Genomic DNA, 24,690 nt, shown 5'->3' with positions numbered 1-24,690 from the left:
AAACATATGATTAAAATTCGGCCTCACCCAGATATGTAGCTGGAAAAGGAAGGGGTATTTTAATAGCCTTTTTAGTTCATTGTGGTTATTAGTTGATACAACATCAAAACTTGATAGTAGTTTCTTAAATGTTAATTGCCACGTGAAATCTAAAACCATTAGTTAACTTTGCTCCTGTTTAATAGAATCCATTGGTCTGTCTGTACTCTGAATGGACCTTTCTTTACCCATGCGTGATTCTGTAATGAATTCCATTGTTATTAGAAAATGTTGGTTCACTGAGTTATGCAACTCTTTTCAAATGTTGGCAATTCATTATACAATCTCATAAAAATTACATTTATTTAATGTCATTACCAGTCTTATTAAAAACAGTTTTTAACCATTGGGAAGCTATTAAGCTCCTGGTGGCGTAAACAATATTTTCAAAATTCTGGTTTTTGCTTGAAGATTTTAATGTTATCACTTGCAATAGATTTTTTTTTTTTTTTTTTTTTTTTTTTTTTTAAGTAACAGGCTCACTTCATTTTTAAGGAAATGTCTGCTAACTACCTAGGTGTTCATGAGTTCACTTTACATATTAACTCAAGTACAGTGGTGTTCCATGAAAAAGTTGCTGGTTCAGATCTAACATGAACAGTTGCACAAGTATATATTTTGTCTCAAGGCAATAATTTTATTTCAGTTTCACCAGAAATCTTTTAAAATTACTTCCCATTTCATCACACAGAATATTAAATGGATATGTACTCAAGGGTCAAGACTTGATGAAATCACAATTTTTACTGCTTATCGCCCAGACAGCCCTCATGAAACAGTACATTGACTAAGGCAGAGGAATGCACAGACCTAGCCTGCATTCACCTAAACTGTTTCACCACTGTTTCTATATCCCCCAGGTTTGAACAGGGAAGGAAAGGCAACTTGAGAGGTCCTTCAGTTCCTGTTCCCTTTGGTTGCTCGGTCCACTGGAATGACCTTCAAGTGGCTTAAGAACCAGTGACATCAGTAGTAAAAAAAGAAAACAGCCAGGCTATGGACCAGTTTTTATAGTTTGGAGCCCTTGGATAAACCCTCCCTTTTCTGTGGGACAAAGGGCTGTTCCCATTAGGGCTTTTGGTTATGCTTCATCACTGCCAGATGTCACTGAGAGGTTTCAGAGGCCTTCAGCCACTTGAACCAGCTTCAAATATCTTCTTGAACATTGCTATTCAAAACCGCCTAAAATGCTTTAATACATTAAAATCATTCAGTTTAAACATAAACAGCAGATGCAAAACAAATATATTTATCTCATTGTACCTTACAAAACGTCCTGGCTGGTTTGGCTCAGTGGATTGAGCGTCGGCCTGTGAGCTAAGTGTCGCTGGTTCGATCTTCCAGTCAGGGTACATCAGAGAAGGAAAACTCTGACTCCAAAAAACCTCCGCTGCCTTGCGGCATACCTCTTCAGGGGAAAGGCTAAGGGAGTAAACCCCGACAGAAAATCCGGAGCCGGAGTCCCTAAGGCGGTTTGACGTTGTAGTCAACACCGGCAACTCCTGCGGCGCACCTGAAGCCAAGCTGTATTGACTCCGTCTTTCCCTTGGACCCTTCAGCTGCGAAGAGAGGGGGGGTCTGCTGCATGGGCAACAGCAGACCCTCCATATCACCCTGCCCAGGCTCTGTAGCTTCAGCTTCACTGGAGAGGACACTCCAGCGTCATCGCAAGATGTCGATTCAACACGGGAGGAGACAGATACCGTGTCACTCCCGAGTCGGACTGCACAACCATTCTCGGCGGTGCAGATAGACTCTTAAGAAGCTACACCATCGTCTCTCGAGACGGACGGCTGCCGACGACGACGACGACTTTACAATAGTTTGTTTACATTATCAACCTCACTAAAATGTTTTTAAATTATTGCTGGTGGTAAAAGTTTCCTTTTACCACACAAGCAAGAGACTTTGCAGTCATGGTTAGGATATTCAGCTACCTCACGATATTTTTATTTTTTAATTCTTAACAGAGGACATTTTTTTCATTGCTTTTAGAGAGAGCAATGAAAGGAGGAGAGGGAAACAGAGAGAGAGAGAGAGAGAGAGAGAGAGAGATCAATTGATTGCCTTCTTGTATGCACCCCAATTGGGTATCGAACCCGCAACCTGGTATGTGCCCTGACTGGGAATCAAACCCACGACCTTTCTGTCTATGAGACAACGCTTTTACCAACTGAGCCACACTGGCCAAAGCTCAGCTATTCCACTATTGGTATTACAATCTCCATTTATTCTTACTCTAATATTGTAAGAGAACATATAGATGGAAGTTGAGAATTTATTTTTGCAGGAAAAAAAACTTATTTTTGCAGAGATGATTACTTTATCTCTGGTTCTTAGTACAGCATGACGTGTGCTTTCCTGCTTGTGCTCGTGCTCTGCAGTAATCTGAAATGTGACGTTGCCCATCCCTAGCAGTGAGGTTTGTTTGCAGGGTAGGCATGAGTTTCTAGACTGTTCATATACTCAGCCATGTACACACAAGCCTGTTTTATTACTTTGTTTGAAGATGGGGTGTGTCTAATGTGATGGAAATTCATCCATTCAGTGTTATATACAGGGAAAATACATTTCAAAGCCACATATTAAATTCTCTTTAATTATCCATTTTTTAAGATTATTCATTTGACTGCTTTCTTCCTTTTATGTGAATTGCTGAGCATTTATTATCCTTTCCAGTTCATTAAATCACTAAAATTCTCTACCAGTGCTATAAATAAATATGCCAGACCATGAATTGAGACTAGTTGATAAAGGCACATTTGTCCTGGTAATGGAGTCTTGTTCCTGTTTTACCCACACTTCTCTTTGAATATGTGAATATATAACATTAAAATTTAGACTTCTGATAAAGCAAAGCCTTGCTTTGAGTTACATGTGCAGGCTTGCTTTAAGTAGAGCTTTAGTATTTTCAGTTGGCCTGGCTGCAAGTTGAATGCAATATTGTAAAACCGCATTTGTGTTTAGACATGTTGAGGAGAGCCTCGAGACACATTTAGTAGATGTCTAGATTCTTTACCACTGTACAGTACCTTGTATAGACCTGTATCAGACAGCTCGAAACATCATAGACCTCAGTTACAGAGCATTTTAGCCCAGGGACCAGTTGCACTCTAGAAATGCAATCTAAGGTTCTAAATGGACTTGGAAGTGTTGGATTTGGTCCTTTCTGTTACAAACTGATTGAAAGCTAGATGTGGTGTGGTGCTCTTTGTCTTGTTGGGAGGTGTGGAGATGCAACCCTTAGAGAACTCAGTCTAATCAGACAACATAAAGCAAGATGAAACTGCAGGAAGTCTGGAAGTGCAGGGAAACCTTCCTTGAAATGTCTTTGAAATGCATTGTGAAGGACTCATAGGCTTCTGATAGATGGGGTTGTAGGGAAGAAAGGGTGGTGAGGATGGCAGAAAGCAATGGGCTCCTTTACAGTGTGGGAATACATCTGACTTTTGAACGAGGAGGGGGTTGGGCGCCAGCACCCTGTGTAGTTGAAAATATGCATATCACCTTTGAATCCCCAAAACCTTAACTACTGTTGCCTGGGAGCCTTACCAATAACAGTCAACTAACACATGTATGTTAAATGTATTATATACTGTATTCTTACAATAAAGTAAGCTAGAAAAAAGAAAATATTAAGAAAATCATAAGGAAGATCAAATAATATACGGTAGTTATTGAAAAAACAATCCACAAATAAGTTGGACCTACATTTTTCAGTTTTCTGTTGTTCAAGGGTCAACTCTAGTCTTGTTTGCATTGTGAGTGAATGAAGAGGACAAGTCCAAGGGCTTGGAGCCAGATAATGGAGACTTAAAATGCGTTGCAAACCATGTGTCTTCTTCCTGAAAAAGATGAAGCGGAATTTCTTCTCTTCCTGGATCTGCTATCCGGGCATGCTTCTGATAGTGCAATAGAGAACCATCCTCACTTAACATGGTGTAACTCCTTTAGGTAGTTGATTAAAACTTGGCCACATGCCTCTTAATAAATATCCTTTTTCATTTCCTTTTTGTTGTGATATTTAAAATCTTATGAGAGAACGTTACCTTAAGAAATAACTGACATCAACCAGGTCTCCCGTATGAATTTTTTTTTAGTGGATCTCAGCATCCTTACTGTTGGCTATTAAAAATGCTTATATTTTGATCACCATTTTTAGTGACTGTTCTTGCCTTGCTCTACCCATCATCATTACAGTGGGTCTTACATGAGTCCATGTAGCTCTTAAGTATGGTGAAGTGGTTGCTTCTCTGTGTTACTTTTTTTTTTTTCAGCACTAACAATTGAGTTGCCAAGTTTTGAAGATATATTTTGACTTGAATGCTTTTATTCTGACCCTTATAGTTAAGATATCGTCGTCGGCAGCCGTCCGTCTCGAGAGACGATGGTGTAGCTTCTTAAGAGTCTATCTGCACCGCCGAGAATGGCTGTGCAGTCCGACTCGGGAGTGACACGGTATCTGTCTCCTCCCGTGTTGAATCGACATCTTGCGATGACGCTGGAGTGTCCTCTCCAGTGAAACTGAAGCTACAGAGCCTGGGCAGGGTGATATGGAGGGTCTGCTGTTGCCCATGCAGCAGACCCCCCCTCTCTTCGCAGCTGAAGGGTCCAAGGGAAAGACGGAGTCAATACAGCTTGGCTTCAGGTGCGCCGCAGGAGTTGCCGGTGTTGACTACAACGTCAAACCGCCTTAGGGACTCCGGCTCCGGATTTTCTGTCGGGGTTTATTTACTCCCTTAGCCTTTCCCCTGAAGAGGTATGCCGCAAGGCAGCGGAGGTTTTTTGGAGTCAGAGTTTTCCTTCTCTGATAGTTAAGATATGTCGTCGTCGGCAGCCGTCCGTCTCGAGAGACGATGGTGTAGCTTCTTAAGAGTCTATCTGCACCGCCGAGAATGACTGTGCAGTCCGACTCGGGAGTGACACGGTATCTGTCTCCTCCCATGTTGAATCGACATCTTGCGATGACGCTGAAGCTACAGAGCCTGGGCAGGGTGATATGGAGGGTCTGCTGTTGCCCATGCAGCAGACCCCCCTCTCTCTTCGCAGCTGAAGGGTCCAAGGGAAAGACGGAGTCAATACAGCTTGGCTTCAGGTGCGCCGCAGGAGTTGCCGGTGTTGACTACAACGTCAAACCGCCTTAGGGACTCCGGCTCCGGATTTTCTGTCAGGGTTTACTCCCTTAGCCCTTCCCCTGAAGAGGTATGCCGCAAGGCAGCGGAGGTTTTTTGGAGTCAGAGTTTTCCTTCTCTGATGTACCCTGACTGGAAGATCGAACCAGCGACACTTAGCTCGCAGGCCGACGCTCAATCCACTGAGCTAAACCAGCCAGGGCAGAGTTAAGATATGTACACATGTAAATACTCCATACCTATTGTTTGTTATGTGGTGCAGAGATTGGGGAAACCCAAATTTAAGAGCTTATTTCCATGAATATTCTTTAACTTTCTAAAGGAGACTTATTTTAATATTATTTTATGAGCAATTAAATTTAAATTATCTTATTCTGTACATCTGGGCAATTCAAGTCCTGACCTACTTATATAGTAGCTCTTAATTAAAAAAAAAAAAAGATTTGCTGAATATATTATTAGCATTGAATTTTTGTTTGAAATACCTTATTTTCTTAGTTTTGACACAAGCATTGAAACTAAGTGTAGAAACCACTCAACTTTTATTTCCATTACACCACCATGAGAGATGGAAGCAACAAGGGAATACTTTATCAGTGCCAAATTATTTTCTGCAGCAAGTGAAGGCAGTCTCTGAATGTTACTTGATGTTGATATACTTAAGGTTATGCCAACATTTACAGGACAGTGTGCCTTTATATTGTGTCTTTCCCAATAATCATGGGGAATTATATACTTTAAAGCTAATTAAAAATAGCATAAAACATATTTTTAAATTTGGACTTTACTTTGAATTTTACTTTGAATTTTTGCCAGAAGCTGGTTTCTATAATAACCCTCTGTCACAGGCTTTTAATTCTAGTTGAATTTTTTGTTAGGCATTATTTTGTGACTCAGTTTAGAAATAAATGCATGCCCTTTTTATTTTCATTTGGTGGCTCTCTACTCCAGAAAAAGGTGTTAGAAATTCGGTATAAAGGTGCCTTGTAACCTCATATGTTTGTGTTTTCCTACAGCACAATTTTTCTCACTGTAGCAGATCCCTTATTTTTAGATCTTATATTGTTTGCTTAAAATAACTATTTTATTCTAGTCACATTATAAAAATAAAGAAAGGCATTTCATTAAATAATAATTAATCGAGACCTTTTTGTGTATATGTGTATAATCATGGTCAAATCACAAAATTGGTAACTGATCTTTTCTATATGGTTTTGCAAAAATAAATGAAAGTTTATTTTCCTGATTTTGCCTTTTTCGAACCTGTTTTGTTCTACAGTGATAAACATTTTAAATCTAAAATAACTTATGTCATAACTTAAGGTGTTTGGGAGGGGGCAGTATTCATTTGTAAGGCGAGACTATGAGAACAACACACATTTAGATGACTTGTACTTAGGAATCTTTTTTTTTTTTTTAATCTTGTAGAGTTTTTTCAATAAGAGCTGTGTATGTTGGCAAAATTGGTCTGTAACACCCCATTAATAATCAGGATTGATATAGAATATCTGGTGTTTTGAGGGCTGTCTGGATTTTTTTCTTCCCATTCCATGTGCTCATTGGAAAAGGGGGATTTTCTCAAATAAAGCAGTACATTGTTTAGTTAAGTATGTAAGTGAAGAGGGGCTTTGGATTTTAATGATCTGATTGTGGAAATGTTTTTGGTTATTGCCCTCCTAATATCAGAAAAAAAAAATATTGCCCGCCAAAGCAAAAAATATCTATGAAAAAATGTTTCTTTGACTAAAACACATTATTTCCCTCTATCAACTAAAGCCAACAAACAAACTAGAGAAAGCCACAGCAGATGTTTTGCAAAGTTGTTCCATTCTAGCATTTCCAATAAGATTAATATCCCCTGTTAGATCAGAACAGTCTCCCTTCCGACTTTCTCAGAAGAGACCTCCTGAGGCCTGATTTACTTTTCTTTGGGTAAATTGTTTTCAAGTACCAAGGAGAAAATCATACACAGACTGATCATTGTAACATAATAATATTTCTCCCTATTAAACTAACATTTTAGATTCTATTCGGTTAAAAATAATTATTTTTAAGGAGTCATTTAGCTCCAAGTTTAACCTATGTATAATATTGTTATGTTAATTTCAGATTGATTGATAAAATCTCTTTAGCAAATACTACCCATAGAGTTAATAGGCTTCCATTAATCAGTTTTATGTACATGCATAGTTGTGTGCCATGAGAAAATATAGAAATGCATTGTACTAATGCTGAAACTCTTACCAGTCCTGGCAGTAGAAATTCTCATTTTGGACTTTTTATCTAGATTTTCTACCGTATCGTTGGTTGTCATAGCTGTCTCAGTTGAAAATTTTGATAATATACTTTATCAAACGACTACTAGATGAAAGCTCAGTTATTCTAATGTAATTCAGTTGGAATTCTGAGCCATCATCTTGCCTGGTTAGGGAAGTAATTACTGAACCTAAAGAAGAGAGTCCTTTCTATCTCTTGAATTATATATTTTACTGATGTGAGGTTCCATCGGTTGTAAGACATGCCATTATTTTTTATGTACCAACAAGAAAGGATAAAAGCCTAATAGTTATATTAATGAGATGCCATCAATTTTAAGAGGCAACCCAATATCAGCTATGTTTAAAAAATAGCACATATATATACATAGAGTTTTAGTTGGGTATTGGTCATAATCACAGTATTGAAATGTAAAGAAAAATATTTTAAATAAATAATTATATCTGCTGAACATTGTACAGGTTCTTTAATCCTAGAAATCTAGAACTGGAAAATATAAGATTATGAAGTCAACACTTACACATTAGGAAACTTAATACGAGATCCTCTAGAGAAAATAAAAATTTGCAGTTGATTACTTTGTTTATCTAAGTATCTTAAGCTCTAAAATAATTCATAGTATCATTTCTTTAAATAGCTATCATTAAAGGATCTCATATGATGAATTTTATATATTCTTTTTTAGGATCACCTCATTTAACATGTGATAGAGAATGATTTGGGATTTAGATGAGTTGTTTAGTATTCCAGACAAGGTACACATAGACACAGCCATAAATATTAAATATCATGTTAAACCCTGGCTGGTGTGGCTCAGTAGATTGAGCACTGGCCTGCGAACCGAAAGATTGCCAGTTCGATTCCCAATCAGGGCACATGTTTGGGTTGCAGGCCAGGCCCCACTTGGGGATGTGCAGGAGGCAGCCCTCCCTATCCATGTTTCTCTCCCTCTTTCTCCCTCCCTTCCCCTCTCTGTAAAAATAAATTAATAAAATAGTTTTTAAAATATCATGTTAAATACTAAAGGAATTTTTAAAAAATGGTTCCTGCTTTTAAATAACCATCACGTTCAACCTTTGGGTATTTTTTTCCCAAATATAAAGTATGGTTCAAGGTCACTTGGAGATCTGTTTGGTGAAAAGGAAATGACTTAGTGAAACTGTCCATGAGCTTCCTCCTCCTAGCCAGCACTAAGGTGTATACCTTGGCCAAATGCTTTTCTTAGCTATCGCTACTCTTGGTGCTAGAATTCAAACTGGGTCATTGTTGAGAGGGGCCAAATTGAGTTGCTAATGTAGACATTGCTGGGTGGCTAGATGGATCACATGCAGCTTCCTGTCCTCTGAGGAGGTGGGTACAGCAGGGCATCTGCCAACAGGTTATCTGGAGATTTGAATGAAGTTCAGTGGACACACAACCTAGAGTGTGAGTTCCAGGTGCAGATTCAGCATTAGGTGGGGACCTGATCACCATGTACAGCACAAATCTTGATTATTCAGCTTTACCTGCAAAATCCGAGCAGCCTTGGACCTGTTTGGCCCTTATGTGGGGTTGGAGCAAGCCTTCAAATGGGATGAAATGTCAAGATTACAAGACTGGGAGCCAGGTTAACTGTTGGGTTTTTGTATTTTAGACAATTATATCACAAATGTTCCCTGCTCTGGGTACAGTTGTTGCTGGAAGCTTACCTTTGCAGAGTGTTTTAAACTTTTATGTAAGTGCTTTCACAGACATGTAATCTTGCCCCCACCATAAACCTGAGTGGGATGGACTGGGTATAATTACCCATTTGACAGATGAGAAAATGAAGTAACTTGTTACTGGTTCTTGCTTTTTTCACCATAACATGCTGCCAGTGCCTGACTCCATATTTATTTCCAAATTTAGAAAGCATATAGTCTGTTTTCCTGCAGCTGCTGCTATCTTTAGGGATTGCCAACATTTTGTCACTTATGTTTTTTACCTCCCAAATGAGAAGCATAACTTTCACGCAGTAGTAAAATGCAAAAGAATCAAAATCAAAACACTATTCCATTATGACTTATCTGGTTAAATTACTCTCCTCTGTTATATTCTAGTAATAATTTGTGGGAGTGAAAACTCATTTCTTCAGTCCACACTACCTTGTTTAAACCTTGGTAAACCTCACTGCTGTAGCTGTTTGGGTGTCTTGTAGTAAACCAAATACAAGTCCAGACAGTGCAGAGTCAGAACAGGTTAAACAAGAGTTGCCAGCATTGTCAACATAGGATTTGTTGGTGTTAACCGTGAATGGCTGGTTTTCAAACTTTCATTTTACCTGGAGAGCCTCTTCTGTTTTTTGAGGGGGCTTGCTCATTGCTGTTATGCTTTTATGGTCCTTCTTGTTACAGTTCTTCTCCATTTCTTTCCAGAAGATATCTTCCGAGCATTCTTCCTGCAGTGTGCCTCTGCAGGGTGCAGAGTATGCCTGTTCATGGTTTTCATGTCTACAAATTTTGCACATATATTTTTATTTTAAAGTAGAATAGAAATATGAAGATAAAGCATCATGTAAAGATGTAGGATAATTACTGTGGGTAAACATTAGAGTGAGTGGAAGAGACAAAATTAAGCAAACAGTGATTAAATCTGTATTCTATTCCAGATATTGCCCCACTACTTACCTATGGACTTTTCACAACTCTTAATCTTGTGGACACCCAGTTACTTTATCTGAGGGACAGAGTTGCATTAAATGATTTCTAGAGTCTCTTTTGTTTCCAAATGTCATTCAAGTCCCCAAACTGAACATACAAGTTTCTTCTAAATAAAGGTAATGTGTCTGGCAAACCTCCCAGTGGTGAAGAGGATGATCTAATGACCTTAAAGTGATAATTTTATTATTATTGGGAATTGAATGAAAAGAGATAAAGGTGATTGAACTTTCTGGAAATTATAAAAATAATCTTATGTACTTTATTAGCTAAAACCTTTTAAACTTTGTTCATAATCTTGTGCACCATTGTGTGCCCAACACCTAATATGCTACATGATTAGCATGTTGTATATTGAGAATACTCTTCTAATAGATTGATGTGCTTCTTGACCTATTTACTTCATTAGGGTAGGTTAACTATATCTCATAACAGTTTTAAAATTCAGAAGGTATAGAAACAAGTGATACAATGTTAGTTGGAAAGAAATTTTAGAGGTGAAATTTGATAATAGACATAGGGCTGGTATCCTTTATTACCCTTCAGTCCAGTGGGTGGTGCTTCTGGGTCACAGATTTACTAAATGGCGTTTTAACTATTTATATTTAATTTCAAGAGGAGGGAGAAGAAAACATGTATTTAATGAGGTAGACTGTAGTAATGAGAGCAGAGAATAAAGCAACATGATTATTTTGTATATTCAAATCCATCTTAGATGTTTTTATAACATTTTATTGTGTTCTGGGTTATGGATTACTCTGAAAGACAGATGTCAGTTATGGTTTTTCTTTCCAAAAAAAAAAAAAATTAATGCATTCTCTCTGCATTTTGAGGGGTTTCATGTGCTCCATTAAGTTGATGCAGTCTTACCTTATTCCTCATTTGGTTGCCCCTAGTCCAGATTCTTAATAGGGAAAGACCCTGGGATGTTAAACCTGAAAAGCCTTTAGAAATAATCTAGACCATTGTTAGACTGTACGTGCTCAGGAAATCAATGGAATTAACCAAGACCAACGTTAAAAAGAAAAGGAAAGAGAATAAAATAGAAAATGTCAGAGTGTATCATAACATGTTGAGTTAATTTTGTGAACTAGTCTTTCCATTTGTATACTGGTGTGTCTGTGCCCAGTACCAGTCCAAACATAAAATACATTTCTTGCTGTGGATTGAGGATAAAGTCTGAGAAACACTCATCTATTCTTAATGAACCTATTCATTTAGTAGCTGAGGAAACTGAGGCACTTAAAGGCCAAATGATTTATTCAGGACCCTGAACCAACCCCCCCAACACACATACTGTAATATTTAGTGGCCGAGCCAGGGCTGAACCAGATTACCTGATTGCCAATTTTTCTGTGCCATAGTAAAACTTTCTGAAATAAAATGGTGAAGTCGATGGTTTAAAAATATTAAGTGGTTCATCTGTTTTACACTTGGCATTTTTTTTAATCCTTTATTTTCCCCACTAAAATCATCTCTGTCATTGTCCTTTAAAATAATCTGGGCTTGAACCTTTTTTCCCAGATAATTGAAAAATGTTCGGGACCTCTCAGTTGGCTGTTTACCCACCTGAATTTTGACATTTAGGGCTTAATCAGAAGAATTTTAGAACAAGACGTGAAGGTTGTTAAATTTTACATTCAAACCAAATTAAATTATTTTGAATTATTTCTTCATTTACTTGATAATTGAATGCAAAATGTGATGCCAGAGGTTGATACTGAATAATTGAGTAGACCCTGCAATATTTCTTAGTTATCTTAATAAGGTTTTCTCAAACTTGAATGTCATACAGATTACGTATGACAGAGTCGGCTGAAATTCTGGTTTTCTAACAGACTCACAGACAGTTGCTTCCGCTGCCTGCTCCTTGGGCCATATTTGCAGCAGTAAGGACCTTGATAAGAAAAGGTAGCTCTCCATAAGTTTTATATTGTCTCGATTATATTAATATTTTCATCTTTTCAAATTGGCTACAAAAATTTAAATGTCATCCTTATTTTTTAATTGGGTTATTTTTTGTAGTCAAGACCATATCTTTATAAATAACCATGCTCATCAGTCCCCACATCCATGAGTAATATGCCCCTCTTTGCAGCACTGCTTTAGGTGATTCAGATCTAGCATTACTTTAGTAGATTCAAGCTTTTCCACAAAACTTAATTTTCCAAATAACTGAAATCTTTAATTTCAGAAAGAACATTTTCTAAAATATGTAATTTTTTTTCTTAACTGGTTACATGCACATTTTTCTTTATTTTACTGGTGTAAGAGCAGCGTTTGTTGGAGGCTTTCCTAGTAAAGAGTGTTGAACTAAATGCAAAATGAGTAAAAACCACAGCCTTTAAGTTCTTATGTCTGCTTTTTATGCTATTTCTGTTTTGTATGGGCAGTTATTAGTATGTATTATGTTAAAGCAGCTCATTTCTCTTTCCATTCTAATTGATAGCTGTTTGACCTGTCAGAAAGTCTCCCTGTTGTGGTGGGTTTCCTAGGAGGGTAGTGGTCAAAAAGTATAGTAGTAGTGGAGCAGGAGCGAAATCCTTTGACTTTTTTTAAAAAATCATATTCTGAATTGTTAGCTCAAATAGGAACTTGTTTCTTTTTCATGCCTTTAACCATGTGCTTTTAAAAATAATTTTTGGTTTTCTCTCATTGTGTGTTAAAATGTATATGAAGGTGACTTAGAAGTGTGCATATATGTATGTGTGTGGTGGGTAGCCCTGTGATGTGATTGAAAAACATCATAATTATAATAAATAAGCAGCTTTTTAGGGTCCATGTAAAATGGGGATGGATGACCTGCTAAAGACCGTGATACTCTTACATACGGTCTGTCTTGCCATGGCTTTGCAGTTTTAAGAATAGCAGTGCTAATAGAGAGGCTATTCTTTGGGTCAGTTAATGATTTAATGTCCTAGGGATCTAAAGTCTGATTTCTAGTATGTTATATTTGGTAGATTATCAGTTATAATAACAGTGGAAGCCTCCCGTTGTTGAGCCCTCATTCTGAACTCCTTATTCAGGGCTGTGGTCATGAGGGGGAGAAATGCTGCTACACTGGGAGCAGGTAGATAGGGATGAGATTAAGTCTCGTTAGTCCCTCTTTAGGACATAATAAGCATGTGTGGAACCTGCAGCAGGAGTTTTTGTTTTTTGTTAATTCACTAAAGCTAGATATTGTTGGAGGATTTTTGTCTATAAAAACCACATAGTAGTTTATATTCTTCTGATTCAAAACGGAGAGAACCTGTTTGCATTTTAACTAGGCAGCATCAGAACATTTATTATTTGAATAGCCTTTTACTGGCGTTGTGTTAGAAGTTGTGGATTATATCCTTTAAAATTATTATAAGGCTAAATATAGCCATAATACGTTAGTTGTATTTTGAAATCCTGAACAAGGCCCCATTTGACATATTTTTAATGAATTACAACCTTTTGATTTAGATCTGTGTCACTTGAATCTTACTTTTACATCTAGAATTTGTCTATATTTCAGTGTAGTTAAGCCTACTGGTATAATCTTAGTCTAATTAACAGTATTTTGTGATCTGGGACTCCTGTCAAAATCATTACAGGAGCTAGAAAACACTGGGAGGTAAAATAAATACATGACCTCATCTCTTATTTTGCACTAGATTATAACATATACAAAGAGCCTGAAAAAAGAAAACATTTTTTTCATTAGGCTGTGATAAATGTGTTTAGTATGGTTTTGCTATAAATAATTCCTCTTAGCTGGTGAATGGAGGATATTGTTTGAAGTACTTGAAAGTAAATGCTGTCGGTATAAAGATTTTACCAGTAATATACACTAGATATCAGTTCCTACCCTTTGTTAATTGATCCTGCTTGTTTTACTAAGGAAATAAAAATATACATCTACTGAAGGAGAAATCTGTGAGCATAAACTCTTCCTGTTTTCAAATGTATTTCATAGGTTGTTTGTCTTATTAAAATATACAATAGTACTGTAGACAAGAGAATGCAACTGCTTGCTGTTCCTTTAATATCAGAACTGTGCACGTTACAATAGGTGTCACTGTTTTGCTTGGTCCAATCATGATTGGTGACTTCAGCGATTGGCTCCAAGCACTGGCTGTCTGACTCCATCTGCAGGGCTGTAATACCTACTCTCCTCTGATCCATTCACCACACAACTTCAGCCGGCTGAACACACTCGCCTGGCTCTAGCACATCTTGCTAACCTAATTCAGGAAACAAGTGCTACGGCTCTCTGCCTGTCATCTTTGCTCACTGTAGCATTTTCAGGTGATCCTGGAAACTGGGTTATTTTCATGAGCAAATAAGAGAAACAGGAATCATGATGGGCATGTATTTAACAGACCCAGTACTGGATAAAACTTAAAGCCAGTTACTATTCAACACAGTGAAAAGGTCACCTTGCCTGGCTGAGAAAAGAAGCAAAATATCATCTTGTTGGTTTCTGTTAACATCTTAGCTCGTGCCAGCCTCTTTTCCTTGATGTTCATATCAACTTGGGATATCTAGCTCTAAAGAGAGAGACACTGTACTCATGGTAGATGACAAGGAAAAGAACATGAAATGTCTCACCTTCTTCTTGATGCTTCCAGAGACGGTAAAGAACAGATCCAAGAAAAGCTCGAAGAAAACAAATAGCAGCAGTAGCAGCAGCAGCAGCAGCAGCATCAGCAAGTTGCCTCCAGTTTGTTATGAAATAATTACCTTAAAGACTAAAAAGAAGAAGAAGATGGCTGCTGACATATTTCCCCGCAAAAAACCAGCGAACTCCAGCAGCACCACTGTCCAGCAGTACCACCAGCAGAACCTCAGTAACAACAACCTAATCCCAGCCCCGAATTGGCAGGGTCTTTATCCTACCATCAGAGAAAGGTAAGTGCCAGGACAGCATGTTTACTTTAAAAGTTTTCCTGTGTTGAAGTTTCTGCTTTTGCGCGACCCGTACTGTATTTTAACATAAATCTGTGTTTCCTCTTTTCCCAGCAGCTTTATTGGTAATGGAAAACTGCCTTGTGCCTTTTCCAAAACAGACAGCTGTTTTCCTCTTAGATAAAAATGTTTTTGCAAGCTGTAGCATTTAAGTGACAGGGGTATGTCTAGGGGCCATAGAAGGCAGAAAGCTTTTATTTATCCTTAGTCTGATGAAAAGTTTGGGTAACTTTTTTTTTTCACGTTAGTTACTTCCCATGTGCTTGCAGTGATTACAAACACAGTTGTTTAGTTGAAACCTTTATTTGTAGTTTTACCCTGAAGTTATGAAACTGTTGCTTAGCTTATGAATTTTTGTGGGTTTTATATATTGGGGATGGGGTATTAAAAATGCTGGACTGCTGTGAATTAATGATTTGCCTCTGTTTATAGAAATGCGGTGATGTTCAATAATGATTTGATGGCAGATGTACATTTTGTGGTTGGGCCACCAGGTGGGACTCAGCGGTTGCCAGGACACAAAGTAAGCAACAGCCTCATTACTGGTTTAGTCCTGAGATTTACAGAGAGGGACCCTCTCAGTCAGCCTGGAATTTGGGGTGGGAAGCTTGCTGCTGTCAGGCAGTGCATGTTTCACCGATCACTGTGAAAGCTCAGCCTCTCGAAAGGGCTCTGGCCACGCTTAATTTTTTTCTTTGTTCCTTTTATCCTGCTTTATATCTCGCACAAAAACATGCCCTTTTAACTCTCCAGCCACAGGGACTTGTTGTGACAGGTTAGGAAAGTCATATGTTCACTCTTTCTCTGGAAATCAGTTAGATAAGCTTTTCTTTTACTTATTTATTTTGTAATGGGGAAACTTGTGTATTAATTTGTTAAAGCCTTTAGATAATTAGCAGCATAGAGACTGATTTGCATGAACATCTATCTTATACTATCAGAGCAAGATACACTGTACCTTGGCTTTGACAAAAGAGCAGGTTTAGGCACTCTGTGTCCATTAAACCTGATTGCTTAGAATTGTTTTTCTAATTTGATTTGCTGAAAATGCTTCAATTTAGAGCATGACTCCCTTTCTCCACAGTATGTTTTAGCTGTTGGGAGCTCTGTGTTCCATGCAATGTTTTACGGAGAACTTGCTGAGGACAAAGATGAAATCCGTATACCAGATGTCGAACCTGCTGCTTTTCTTGCTATGCTGAAGTAAGCATCATTCATATGTTTGGAGTTTGTTTATGCTGCATTTGTACTCTGCTGGTTTCACAGTTAAATTTAAGTTGTGTCACAGAAAAGGGATACCGATGAAGAAAGAGGGTGCCGCTTACCTCTCTTGGAGAAAACTGCATCGTTCAGTGGAAAGCATGTGGAGTGATGCAGTCATTTGTAATGACATCTTGGCATGGAATTTGGGGGCAAGTGGCTTCTGATTTGATTTTTAACAACTCAGAATTAAAGAAAAATAACTTTCTGGCATAGGCATTATCTAATAGAGGATGTCCTCTCTGAAAGGAAAGGACATGTGTGAAAAACTTTAAAGACAAATTATATTTTTGCTTCACAGTTTTGGAAATACATACCTTGTTTAAATATCACCAGTTAAGAGATTTCTAAGTTTTTTAGGAGTTATTGTTTCCTACCAGCAAATATAAAATGCATTATTTATTGAAATAATCTGATTTTTGCGTGCGCGCGCGCATGCGCGCGCACACACACACACACTCTCTCTCTCTCTCTCTCTCTCTCTCTCTCTCTCACACATATAATCGGATACCCTTTCTCAAGGATAAGAAGCATTTGTATTTGATAGTAGATGAGAAATTTTTGAGAGAAGTGAGTAGTTTTCTATAGTTTTCTATGTATTTATACAGACTAACTTTAATTGGTAATATAGCAATATACAGCTATAAGGTATATATTTTAAAAAATAGTTTTATATCTCATGGGCCTTTCAGAATCCAGTTCATGTTAATGAGGTAAATATAATCTACTTCATTACATGTACTGGTGTTAGGCAGTGATAGTCTACCATATTATTAAAATCCAATGATTATTCTAAACCATATTTACATAATTTCTTGTTAAATACTCTAGCACATTGGGTATATCAGAGTTCAAGGTTATCAGCTGCTGTTGGAATTTTGGTTCACTAGCATAAATATAATCTTTGTTGAAAAAAGTGACCCAGTGGATCGTCAAGTTGGACAGTAATCCCAAAAATGGTTAAAATGTTGCTACATATCATCTGCCTACTGAAAAATAAGTAGTATTTTATTTAATAGTTAGTTTTGTAACTGAGTCCAAGCTCACTGCATGACAGCCAGTGAGTTGAGTGATGAAGAGTTGGGGCAAAAAAGGCAACTTTATTCAGAAAGTTAGAAAGATTGCAGACTGGGTCCTAAAGAGCCATCTTAAGGTATAGAGTTAAGGCTTCTTTTATGTCTAGGACAGAGGGAAACCAGAGAGGCAAGTGGTGATTGGTGACTCTAGAAAGCTGGGCACCAGCAGGGGTTCAAGAAAGTTTGTGAAACTTACTTGTTCTTAGTCTGTTGACTCTAGTTGATATGAGTCCAGTCATGAGGTTAGGTTTCTTAAAGTCTGTGGTAAACATTATTTTTGTATAGACTTCCTTTATCTCCTCAGGAGAGGCACTTTCTGGTAAGGGGCTGCTTTTGTAAAATTCAGGCCACCAGCAGAATTCCTCTAATGATTAGCATGTCTGTATGCAAGACTAAGCAGAAACTATTAACCTAAAGGCCATGGGAACAAAGCAGGCTTGAACAAGATGGAGTCAGCGAGGCCAAGCATTTCACTGTTACAGTTCTAGAGCTAATTATTTATTTGCATTATAGTTTTGAAATCTAACTGCTGCTGACTTAAACTTTTACTGTGGAAGGTAAGGAAATTAAAGGCAAGTGAATGTATGAAATACAAAATGTAAACTAATCTACCACTTTTTAACCAGCCAGTACTTCATGACCTTTGTAATCTTTTAGAGATATAAATACAGGACCAGTATTACCAGTAAGACTTTTTTTCTTTTTTCCCCAGTCAAGCCAGCTTTGCGTATATGACATTATCTTTTGCAGAGGGGAGTGCTAATGATAATTCAGCATTTTTACTTCACTGCAGTTGAGTAGTATTGTGTCATTCCAGATATATACATAATTAGGAAATGTAAGAATCACAGAGTTATTAATACATTTCACCTAAGTCATTTGATTGATCATCTGACAAGCATCTTTTTTTCACAAATATACTCCCTAGAATAAATCTTAATACAGCTCTTTAAAATTAGACATGCCACTCATGTAAAGAGGTAAAAATCAGAAAAGTGATAAGGTGCCATTTGTTGTTGTGCCATAGTTGATCAGTACCACATTGTCCCAGCGGTAGTGGGAAGCCAGGTTTTCCTCACTTCACCCCTCCTTGGTGGGTGAGTAGCCAGTATGCCTGGAAAGGGGTTGTCAAGGAAAAGGGAAGACTGCTCAGTTGATAGTTCCAGGGTAAGAGCCAGAGTGCTGACTATGCTTCAGAATCTTCCCCAAGGTCCTGGACCTCTTTTTAGAGCATCTCTTAGCTGCAGCCTGTTTTGTCAAGAGGTCTTGCCAGTGGTACGTGGTTTAGCCCATCAAAGAAGAGAAAGGGCTTCCTGGGAGCAAAAATGCTGCCTTCGTTAGTGATTGTGGACATTTTCTGACTGCAGTAATTTTGTGTGTGTTTGTTTTGCTTTCTTACAGAAGCCACTGCTAATTTCTTGTTATGTGTATTTCACTAAGTTGAAATATAATAACTAAAGAAAAACTTCACAGGCAAGTAGCTAAACACCTTAGTTAGAAAGATTTAAAAATTAAGCATTATCAGCATGTATTTTTTTATCCATATGTAGTTCTCACTGACTTGGTGAACCATAGCACTCTATAAGAAGCAGATGATTTCTGCCTTTACATACCATTCTGAGAGACTCCACTGCCTCCCCAAACACCAAGAAGTGTTTTATCTCCTGACATAGGGATGCTTTGCAGAATCACAGAAAGAGTGCATATTGAGGCTTTCTTTGTCTTTTAATTAAATATATCTAGAAACAATATATTCTTTAATTCTGAAGGTTGAAAGAATATGTAGGGGGAAAAGAAAGAATTTAGAGTTAAAAAGAAAGCCAACTACAAAGCCTGTATTAGATTCTGTATAAAGGTAACTGGGAGATAGCGTTGAAGTCCATATTTGATAACCCACTGAACTTGGAACTACTTGAAAAATATCTTATTTAATCTCAGGTTTTATTTTGTGTTTAGGAGAAATCCAAGTCAAACTTAGTTAAAAGTGTCAAGATGTAATCATTGCTAACATTGTAATATTAAAAATGTTTGATTCTATCTGAATGTACAGAAAAATTTTGAAGTAAAACGTGTGTGTGTGTGTGTGTGTGTGTGTGTAGCTTCTAAAACATAGGGAAGCTATATTTTTTTCATTAAATATAAAATAGTACATGTACTAAAATTTCGTGTTTTTTCTCCTAATATTAACCACCTCTGATATGTCATTCTAGTATCTTTTATTCTTTTGAAATGACATTAAATGCAGTTTATAATTTAGAGGCTAGAATGACAACACAAAGTTAATGTCTTTAGTTATATAGACTTAACTACTGAGTTGAAACATTAATTTATGAACATATTTCATATGTTTTTTAATTCCAATTTTTTTGTAATAATTCTCACTTAACATGATTTTTCTTTGAAACTAGCTTGAAAGTAGTTGCATCTTTTCTTGCTGTACACACTCATTTTGTGAAAATTCCATTTATATGCTGTGTACTTTCTTTCAGATATATCTATTGTGATGAAATTGACTTGGCTGCTGACACTGTGCTGGCTACTCTTTATGCTGCCAAAAAGTACATTGTTCCTCACCTCGCCAGAGCCTGCGTTAATTTCCTGGAGACCAGCCTGAGTGCCAAGAACGCCTGTGTGCTCCTCTCCCAGAGCTGCTTGTTCGAGGAGCCAGACCTGACACAGCGTTGCTGGGAGGTGATCGACGCCCAGGCTGAGCTAGCTCTTAAGTCTGAGGGATTCTGCGATATTGACTTCCAGACATTAGAAAGTATCCTCCGCAGGGAAACACTGAATGCCAAAGAAATTGTTGTTTTTGAGGCAGCTCTCAACTGGGCTGAAGTAGAATGCCAGAGGCAAGATCTAGCTCTGAGCATTGAAAATAAACGCAAGGTCCTGGGAAAGGCACTTTATTTGATCCGCATACCTACAATGGCCCTGGATGATTTTGCAAATGGTGCTGCACAATCTGGAGTTCTGACTCTCAATGAGACCAATGATATCTTCCTCTGGTACACTGCAGCCAAAAAGCCTGAGCTGCAGTTTGTGAGTAAAGCCCGCAAGGGCCTTGTTCCCCAGCGCTGTCACCGTTTCCAGTCGTGTGCCTATCGGAGCAACCAGTGGCGCTATCGGGGCCGGTGTGACAGCATTCAGTTTGCAGTGGATAAGAGAGTGTTCATCGCTGGCTTTGGGCTCTATGGCTCTAGCTGTGGCTCTGCAGAGTACAGCGCCAAGATTGAACTCAAACGGCAGGGCGTTGTCCTGGGGCAGAACTTGAGCAAGTACTTCTCAGATGGCTCCAGCAATACCTTCCCCGTGTGGTTTGAGTACCCGGTGCAGATAGAGCCAGACACTTTCTACACAGCCAGTGTGATACTGGATGGCAATGAACTCAGCTACTTTGGACAGGAAGGCATGACGGAGGTTCAGTGTGGCAAAGTGACCGTCCAGTTTCAGTGTTCCTCAGATAGCACCAATGGTACTGGGGTACAGGGAGGGCAGATTCCCGAACTTATATTCTATGCTTGAAAACACTTCCCAAAGCAGTGTGAGCTCTGAAGTGCACATCTGGTTCCTACTTGCTTGATACTTAGCTCATCTGCAGATATGTGATCAGCGCAGATAATTTGTAATGAATGAAGCTGTAGACAGTTTCTAATTTCTTTCAACCTTTTAATTATGTACAGGCAAAAATGCAGCATTCAGCTTTTAACTATATGCTTAAAAGAGCCAACTTCTTATTAGAGCTTTATGGTTTTCAGAATTGGGTCTGTCTCTACAGCTGGGGAGAATTTGTGCTCTTTTCAAACTGCCCCATTGACCTCCCTTATGTCCCTCTTAAAACATTTTTTTGGGTCACCTCAAATTTCCTTTAGGGCTTTATTTTGACAAATAGAAAGAAATAGTCTAAAATAATAGTAACAAAGAGTTATTTTTAAACAGAACCCTTCCCCTCAAAACAAAAAACAGATAAACCTCAGTGTGCAATTTTGAAAGAAGTTTTGCTTTATTCTAAGTAATAAGTTAGAGAGTAGACAGTAGTCATGTGTAACTCTTATTTTATGTCCTTTTAAATACTTTACTTCTGGACATGACTTTTTCTGAAATCCTAAATTCTTAAGATTGTTAAATATTAAGCACTGGAAATGTCAGTATAAAGTGGGAAAATAAGAAATTGGATGTTTGTTTAGGCCATGACTTATGCTTGATTAGAAGACAAAATAGTGCAGTACAGACACCTTTTTAGAAGTAAATACATTATAAAATTTCATTGTCATTAGAAAAAAGTTCCAGGCTTATTATTTTAACTTAAAACAGTTAAAAAAAAAAAAACCTGTAAAAGTCCCATATTATAAGTGGATCAACTGATGGCACAATAAAATGCACAGTTTGAAAAAGTCAAATTCATTTCTTTCTACTTAGCTTGTGATCCCCACTGTTTGCTTATTTTCATAAATCATACTGTATAGGATTCCTATTCCCTTTTTTTTTTTAATGAAAAGAGGACCAAACAGTTCTTTAGATGAATGGAAAAGCAATTAGTTCTGTAGCACTATATGTTAATATAATAAGATACTTTTATTCATTGATTTTTTAAAAAAATAAATATACTTGTTCTAGTTTGATCACATACTATCTTCTTAGTTAATTATAATTCTGTCTTGTTCCTGGACTGCTAGAATCTGGCCTCTGGGCATCTTAAAGTGCCAATATATGCCTGCAGGGTTTTTTAAAAAAGGATCTGGAGCAATACACCTAATATTTACTGCATCATCATCACATCCAGCTTTTTATTTGTCCGTGGGTAATATAAACAAAGGAGGGAAAGCTTATCAAGAATTCTCCTTCAGTGACGGCTTGTGATGGTTGAGTGCCTGTGACCCTGGTACTGTTCAGTGTGTTCACTTCCACTTGAAGTATCCATGTGTTTCTGGGCAGCTTTTCTGCTCAGTGTGATCCTGAGATGGCTTCCCTTGCCACCCAGAGTGTGGTCCCTGGCCGCCTCCTGCTCCTGCTCTGCAAGCCTGAAGCTGGCTTGTCTGGAGCCAGGGGTTAGTCCTGGGGTGGGTGTGTGTGCGTGGGCACCCATGTGCATGCAAATGTGTTTGCCGACTCAGGAATTGTCTCCTCCCTGCCTGGCCAGTGAGAGGTGGGACAGAAATGTTCCCCCTGCTGGCCCTAGCAAGGCCCCTGTGAGTGACTGCCCTAATCATATTCACTGCGTTTCTGGGCTACTTCTTCCCCTGTAGACAAGGGCTTGTTGCTTTTGGCCGGCTTCCTTGTGGAGGAGAACACTGGATTATGGGAAATGTTTTAATCATCTTTGCCATTACCTATATCTGTTAGCATAGATCGTATAAAGCTGTTACTGGTGATTATAAATTAGTACTCCCAGGACAACTTTCCAAAATTCCCTAACAATTATTTCTTATTAGGGAGTTAACAGATAGTAGTTTTGGCAACGTATCTATGAAATAAGGGTACGTTTTCAATTTGAAAAATACTTCTACAAATGATTTTGTTTTTAAATTGTGATTAAACATTTAAGGAATTCTTAGCTACCATGCAAATTGGTAGGCTGTGTAACTGATTAGAAGGCACTCATTTTTAAGCCAGAGGAGAAGAGACTTTATTTAGCACTAGTTTCATTATATGGGTTTTTGAGGTGGGTGTGATACCCTTAGAGTGGAGGCTGTTCATTCACTATCACTCACTGTTCATGCTCCTGTTAGCTGGCTGCCCTCTGTGTGTCTAGGGACCTGCCAGGTGAAAGCTGCAGAATCCTGTACACCGGGTGTAGAAGAACCTAATTCTATGTTAATTACTGTTAAAGAAAAAAGACATATTTACTACCTGATTGGCTGGTGCTGAGAGCTGTGGGTTAAATTTGAAAATTGTGTTTTAAATCCTATTCTCCCTCCTGCATTTTCAACAACATGGAATGAAGGCTAATGTGCTTGCTTTGTTTATTTTTAATTTTTTTTTTTTTTTAGTAATCTTAAATTTTGTAACATTTAAAACTAGAATCTATTGTTCTGATGAGGCAGGCAACTCTATATATAAACACAACTTTATTAGACAGAATACTCCATAGATGCTTTTCCCAATGTATCTGGCAGTTTTTGGCATTGTTCATACTGGGGATAAAGGGGAAGGGAACTAGGCTAGCAGTTCTAATGTAACATTCTTTATAAGCATATCTTATATAGTATTTAAGTAAATGGTCTCATTTCTACATAATTATTGCACTGAACTGTCTTTTTTATTTTTTGTTTTTTAAGGTGTTGAAGTAAGCTTGGCTAATTCAAGACACTAGCCACTTGTGCATCAAGTGCTTGGATTAAGTAGCTTACAACATTATTTATGAAGGAAAAATATAAATATGAAGTACCTCATGTTGAATGTTATTGTACTGTATTTTTAATGTAACAGTGCAGATCTTGTTAGACACATGAATGTGTATAATCATGTTAAATGCAAATAAAAATAAAACTGATTCATATGTTTGTATTTCTTAGCATTTTTGTAGGTCTCTTGAAATAGTAAAAAATTTCATTCTGGCACTTTTGGTGCCACTACGTTTTACAGAGATGGTTTTGCGGGAGCATTTGTTTGATAAGTATTCAGGTATCTCTGATCCCTAAAGAAGTAAAAATTTGAAGCAAAAGCGTAGGAGAACAATGAATATGTTAATCAATTGCATTGTTCAAAACCTGACTCTTAAGTTAATGAGAGGGAGTCAATGGATTCATTTATATTCCCCTTATGGAATTTGTGATTGGCATTCTGATGCTGTAGTTGCTCAAATATCTGTGAATCTGGCTGTACTAAGGGGTTAATTTTGAATTACATCAGGTGTTAGATGTGACCAGTGTTTATTGTTCCTGCCAGTTTATAATAGCTTAAGTTTAGGAACTTAAAAAAAAGAAATGTCATATGAGAATTTTGAATATAATTTTTATGTGCTCAACTAGTATTCATATTTCCCTATATCAAGTGCATTAATACACATTTATACATAATTATATACACATGTTCTCTGTAGCTTTCTGTTGCTTTCCTATTAGAATTTATTGTGAAATCTTATATAGTTGCTTAACCACTTTACCACTTCAGTTTCTTTAGAATACCTGCTCAAAGGAGTTTAGGAATTATTTAAAAGAATAAGGAAACTGGAAGTATACATTCTCATCAGTTTACTTACTCATACAACCTGAGTTGCAAAGATCTTTCATCCAGGAAAGTCTTAGCTATTCTCTCCTTCTTGCTATTTAAACTTAATCCATATATGTTTGTTTTCAA

General features: G+C 37.6%; 1 protein-coding gene across 3 annotated transcripts in view; it reads left to right on the top strand.

The window, feature by feature from the left end:
- Positions 1-23,380, top strand: part of BTBD3 (BTB domain containing 3) — a 38,710-nt gene extending 15,330 nt beyond the window's left edge. The window contains exons 2-5 of one of the 3 annotated variants that reach the window (XM_090286046.1): positions 14,722-15,001; positions 15,491-15,581; positions 16,143-16,261; positions 19,884-23,380. In XM_090286046.1, the coding sequence (XP_090142172.1) occupies positions 14,859-15,001; positions 15,491-15,581; positions 16,143-16,261; positions 19,884-20,916 (1,386 nt within the window). In that variant the 5' untranslated portion in view covers positions 14,722-14,858 and the 3' untranslated portion in view covers positions 20,917-23,380. Of the gene's footprint in view, positions 1-14,282; positions 15,002-15,490; positions 15,582-16,142; positions 16,262-19,883 lie in introns of those variants that run through there. The other 2 variants (XM_090286044.1, XM_090286045.1) reach the window with 2 other exon arrangements.
- Positions 23,381-24,690: the final 1,310 nt, after the last annotated feature.

This window comes from Furipterus horrens, unplaced genomic scaffold (genome assembly GCF_987537825.1).
Source record: "Furipterus horrens unplaced genomic scaffold, mFurHor1.1.pri manual_scaffold_8, whole genome shotgun sequence".
Lineage (NCBI taxonomy): Eukaryota > Metazoa > Chordata > Mammalia > Chiroptera > Furipteridae > Furipterus > Furipterus horrens.
This window is presented reverse-complemented; position numbering and strand designations above follow the sequence as displayed.